At 50.4% G+C, this 5,000-nt stretch overlaps 2 protein-coding genes across 2 annotated transcripts in view; both read right to left on the bottom strand.

Moving 5' to 3' along the window:
* EAH_00056030 (hypothetical protein) lies at positions 1-3,389 on the bottom strand (the record flags this gene model as incomplete). The annotated part of the gene is made up of 4 exons (XM_013393831.1): positions 1-1,257; positions 1,374-2,696; positions 2,828-3,143; positions 3,375-3,389. Coding segments are annotated over 4 exons (2,911 nt in total), but the record flags the coding sequence as incomplete, so codon positions are not given.
* Positions 3,390-4,814: 1,425 nt separating this feature from the next.
* Positions 4,815-5,000, bottom strand: part of EAH_00056040 (hypothetical protein, conserved) — a gene marked incomplete at both ends in the record, with an annotated part of 2,098 nt that continues 1,912 nt past the window's right edge. Inside the window, one exon of the mRNA XM_013393832.1 lies at positions 4,815-5,000. This exon is cut by the window's right edge and continues 210 nt beyond it. Within this exon, the coding sequence (XP_013249286.1) occupies positions 4,815-5,000 (186 nt within the window).

The raw sequence follows: 5,000 nt of genomic DNA on the forward strand, positions 1-5,000 counted from the left end.
GATCATGCTGCTGCTGCTGAGGCGGCGGCGCCTGCTGCAGCTGCTGATCATGCTGCTGCTGCTGCTGCTGATCATACTGCTTTTCCACTAGCTGCTGCTGCTGCTGCTGCTGTTGGTGCTGCAGTTGCTGTTGCTGCTTCTGCTGCTGCTGCACTAATGTCAAAGCTAGACTGTGGTGCGACTGCTGCAGTTGCTGCAGTTGCCGCTGCTGCTGTTGCTGGTGTTGCTGCTGAGCAGGGTCGGGGTCGCGACTCCGCAGCTGTAGTTGCTGCTGCTGTAATTGTTGTTGTTGTTGTTGCTGCTGCTGCTGTTGCCGCTGTCTAAGCTTGAATGTCTCCCTCAGTAGAAGCAGCTGCTCCGGCAGCGCTTGCCGCTGCTGCTGTCGTTCAAGCCCAGGCTGCTGCTTCTGCTGCTGCTTTTGTTGCTGCAGATCCGTCTGCACCTGCAACTGCTGCTGCAGCGTCGGAAGGGGTGGCCGATGCAGCTGTTGCTGCTGCAATGCTTGCTGCTGCTGCGGTATCGCGTGCTGCTGCTGCTGCTGCTGCAATGCGTGCTGCTCCTGCTGCTGCTGCTGCGATCGATGATCCTCTCGGCTTGTTCGGCTGTCATGGAATATTTGTTGCTGCTGCTGAGGCCTTTGTTGCTGCGTTCTTCGCTGCTGCTGCTGCTGCTGCTGCTGCTGAGTCGCAGGTGTTTTAGTTTGGTGCGGCAGTGAGATTGCTTGTTGCTGCTGCAGTTGCTGCTGCTGCAAGCCAGGTAGCTGCAGCAGCGGCGTTTGCTGCTGTCGTTTTTCGTGTGCTAGCCGGTGCTGCTGCTGCTGTTGTTGTTGGTGCTGCTGCAGTTGCTGCGATTGCTGCAGTGGCTGCCTCAGTTGCCTTTGCTGCTCCCCTTGCATCAGAAGCTTCTGCTGCTGCTGCTGCTGCTGATGCTGCTGCTGCTGCTGCTGCTGTGTGAAGGGCACAGTGATCTGCTGGTCTTGCGGTTGAAGCTGGTGGCGTTCCTTCTGCAGCTGCTGCTGCAGCTGCTGTTGCTGCTGCTGCTGCTGCTGCTGCCGCTGCTGCTGCTGCTGCTGCTGAGACGGCTGCAGTTGCATCTGCAAAGAGTAGATTTGCTGCTGCTGCTGCATCAGTAGCTGGCGCTGCACCTCCTGCCACTGCTGCTGCTGCTGCTGCTGCTGCTGCTGGAGCATCGGCGGTGTTGGCTGCCCAGGGGGACCTTCGACAATGTGCAGCAGTCTCTTCCCTTCTGCACTCATACCTCTAAACCCTAAACCCTAAACCCTAAACCCTAAACCCTAAACCCTAGGTATTTCTTTGTGCTTGCAACCATCAAATTATGAGCAGTGGATTCCTTCAGTTTTTTATGTATAACACAAGAGTGCTGTGCTGTACGTCCTGCTGCTGCTGCTGCTGCTGCTGCTTGTGTTGCTGCTGCATCTGCTGCTGCATCTGCTGCTGCTGTTGTTGCTTTATCAGCACTGCTACTGACGCCGAATCTGTTGCTGCTGCTGCTGTTGCTGCTTCTACTGCTGCTTCTACTGCTGCTTCTACTGCTGCTTCTACTGCTGCTGCTGCTGCTGCTGCTGCTGCTGCTGTGTTGCATACTTATATCTAAGGAAGAGGGGGGACAGTCAGGCAGCGAAGCAAAGCTGCGCTCTCCTTGTACTCGTGCAGATAAAATCTTCACCCTCTGAAAAGAAGCTGGCTGCTGCTGTTGCTGCTGCTGCTGTTGCTGCTGCTGTTGCTGCTGCTGTTGCTGCTGTTGCTGCGGATGGACCTCCGCAGGCTGTTCTTTTCCCTGCAATTCTAATGTCTTCTCTTTCTGGTGAAGCTGCTGCAGCAGCATCAGCTGCTGCTGCTGTTGTCGCTGCTGCTGCTGCCGCTGCTGCTGCTGCTGCTGCTGCTGCTGCTGCTGCTGTGTGGATTTGAGTAAGAGATGCGTCATGCTGTTTTGTCTTTTTATTAATTCAGCTGCTGATCGAAGAGGCGCTGGAGGCGGAGACACCTCAGATAATACTCTTCGCGCAGGACAGCTAGAAACCTGCAGCAAGAGTCCACTGTCTCCTTGCTGCTGCTGCTGCTGCTGCTGCTGGTGCTGCTGCTGCTGCTGGTGCTGCTGCTGTTGTTGCTGCTGCCGTTGCGGGTTATTTGGCTGCAGCAGCTCTCGGGGCGGGTCGGTCGTGTTGCTGCTGCTGCTGCAGTGATGAGTTGAAGTCTGGTGGATGCAGCAGCTTCTGCTGCTCTTGCTGCTGCTTCTGCTGCTGCTGCTGCTGCTGCTGATGCTTATGCTATTTCTGTTGGCATTGCTGCTGCCCCTGCTGCCTGTGTTGCGTCTGCCGCTAGTGCTGCTGCTATTCTTGCTCCTGCTGCTGCTGCTGCTCTTGCTGCTGCTTTTGCTGCTGTTCTTGATACTGCTCCTGCTGTTGCAGCTGCTGCGGCTATTGCTGCTGATGCTACTGCTGCTGTTGCTGCTGCTAATCCTCTTGTCATTGGTGCTGCTCTTGCTGCCGCTGCTGCTGCTGCCGCTGCTATTGCCGCTGCTGCTGCTAGTGCTGCTGCTGCTGCTGTTGTTGCTGTTGCTGTTGCTTCTGTTGCTTTTGATACTAGTGCTGCTGCTACTGCTGCTGCCGCTGTTGTTATTGCTGCTGCTGCTGCTGTCTGCCTCCTGTTCCTTCTTCTTGTTGACTCTGCTGCAGACTGTGCAGAAACTGCAATCAGAACGCTGTTGTTATTGCTGCTGCTGCTGCTGTCTGCCTCCTGTTCCTTCTTCTTGTTGACTCTGCTGCAGACTGTGCAGAAACTGCAATCAGAAGCAACTGGTTTTATACTGCGCTGCTGCTGCTGCTGCTGCTGCTGCGGCTGCTGCAGCAGCGGCTCCTGTTGCTGTTGCTCCTGCTGCAGATTCAGCAGCTGCTCCTGCTGCTGTAGCAGCAGAACCTGCTGCGGCTGTTGCTCCTGCTGCAGCTTCTGCTGCTGCTGCTGTTGCTGCTGCTGCAGCTTCTGTTGCTGCTTCTGTTGCTCCTGCTGACCCTGGTGTTGTTGCGGTTGATGAGTTTGCTGCTGCGGCTTATCTGTTAACCCAAGTAGATGCTGCTGCTGCTTCTGCTGCTGCTGCTTCTGCTTCTGCTGCTGCTGCTGCTGCTGCTGCGGGGCGTAAGCGTTTTGTCAGTAGCTGCAAGGGAAGCTGTAGCTGCTGCATGGCGCCTGTTTGAGTTTGCTGCTGCTGCTGCCGCTGCTGCTGCTGCTGCTGCTGTTTTTGCAGCAGCCGCTGCTGTTGCTGCTGCTGTGCCAGCAGCTTGTTTGTCTTTTTTAAGCGGCAGCAGCAGCAGCAGCTTATTAATCGTTTTGCTGCTGCTGAAGGCCCCCCTCCCTCACGGGGTGTATAGGCATCGACGCTAAGTTTGCATAAAGTTAATTACTTTATTTATTTATAAATAAATGTTGACATTAAATGAATAAAAAATAAATAAAAAGGCTTTTATCTCTTTAATAAATAAACAAAATCATCATCTGCTGCAGCAGCAGCAGCAGCAGCAAAATCTGCTGCTGCTGCCCCTCCAGCTGTCTGTACACCCCGTGACCCTTTGATATCCTTCTTAGTATTTCTTTGTTCTTTATAATGAAATAAAGCACTCATAGCATTTAATTAAATATAATAATGTAAATAAAACTTTATTTTTTAAATATCTTTTATTTATCTACTACAAACAACATTAGCTGTCTCCTTAAAGGAGACAGCTAATGAGCTGTCTCCTTTAAAGAGACAAACCGCGTTGATAGTTTTATTATTTTCTTTTTCTGTTTATAAATATAAATCAATTAAATTAAATTAAATGGGGTTGCTGCTGCCGTGCTGCTGCTGCTGCTGCTGCTGCTGCTGCTGCTGCACAGCAGCAAAGAAGAAGCGAGGTCACCCTTAAGGAGACAGTTTGCTTGTAGTAGGGAGACAGCTTATTTATAATAAGGAGACAGTTCATTTGTTTAAGGAGATAGTTTGTTTGTTTATTTGATTGCTATAAGGAGACAGTTTGTTTGTTTATTTATTTGTTATAAGGAGACAGTTTGTTTGTTTATTTGCTTGTTTGTATATTTGTTTGTTTAAAGAGAGAGCGTATTTATTTATTTGTTTAAGGAGACAGTTTGTTTGTTTATTTGTGTAAGGAGACAGTTTATTTATAATAAGGGGACAGTGTCTTCGTTTGTTTGCTTAAGGAGGCAGTTTGTTTGTTTGTCTGCTGTAAGGAGACAGTTTATTTGTTTATAATAAGGAGACAGCTTATTTGTTGTAAGGAGACAGTTTGCTTGTTATAAGGAGACAGTTTGTTTGTTTGTTATAAGGAGACAGTCTGTTTGTTTATAGTAAGGAGACAGTTTGTTTGCTTTCTTCTGTCTCTTTAATATGTAAAGTGATATTTAAACCCTCCTCTCTGTCTCTGTCTCCGTCTTCTCTATATCTGTCTCTGTCTCTGTCTCTGTCTCTGTCTCTGTCTCTGTCTCTCCGTCCCTCTGTCTCTCTGTCTCTCTGTCTCTCTGCCTCTGTCTCTCTCTTCTTGTGTAACAGCAGCTGTGATTCGTTACCCATAAACCCTAAACCCCAAACCCTAAACCCTAAACCCTAAACCCTAAACCCTAAACCATAAACCCTAGACCCTGAAGCTGTTCTTTAATACTTTAATCTCTTGTGGGTAAACTGAGAGTAGACAAGATAAAACAAAGAAAAAGATATATTATAAAATAAAGATATGAAGAGACAGCCAAGAGAGATGTGCAGCAATTTATATTGTTATCCTCTCCTTCTGCTCTCTCCTTCTTCTTCTAGGGGCCCCCCATTGGAGGCCCCGCTGAGAGGGGCCTCGGAACTGTCCTACGAAACACTTTGCTGCTGCTGCTGCTGCTGCTGCTGCTGCTACTGCTGCGGCTGCTGCGGCTGCTGCTGTTGCCGTAGCTGCTGTTTTTTCTGCTGCTGCTGCTACCGCTGCTTCTGGTACTGCTGCTGCTCCC

Source organism: Eimeria acervulina, genomic scaffold, assembly GCF_000499425.1.
Source record: "Eimeria acervulina Houghton genomic scaffold, Eah_scaff1133, whole genome shotgun sequence".
Classification (NCBI taxonomy): domain Eukaryota; phylum Apicomplexa; class Conoidasida; order Eucoccidiorida; family Eimeriidae; genus Eimeria; species Eimeria acervulina.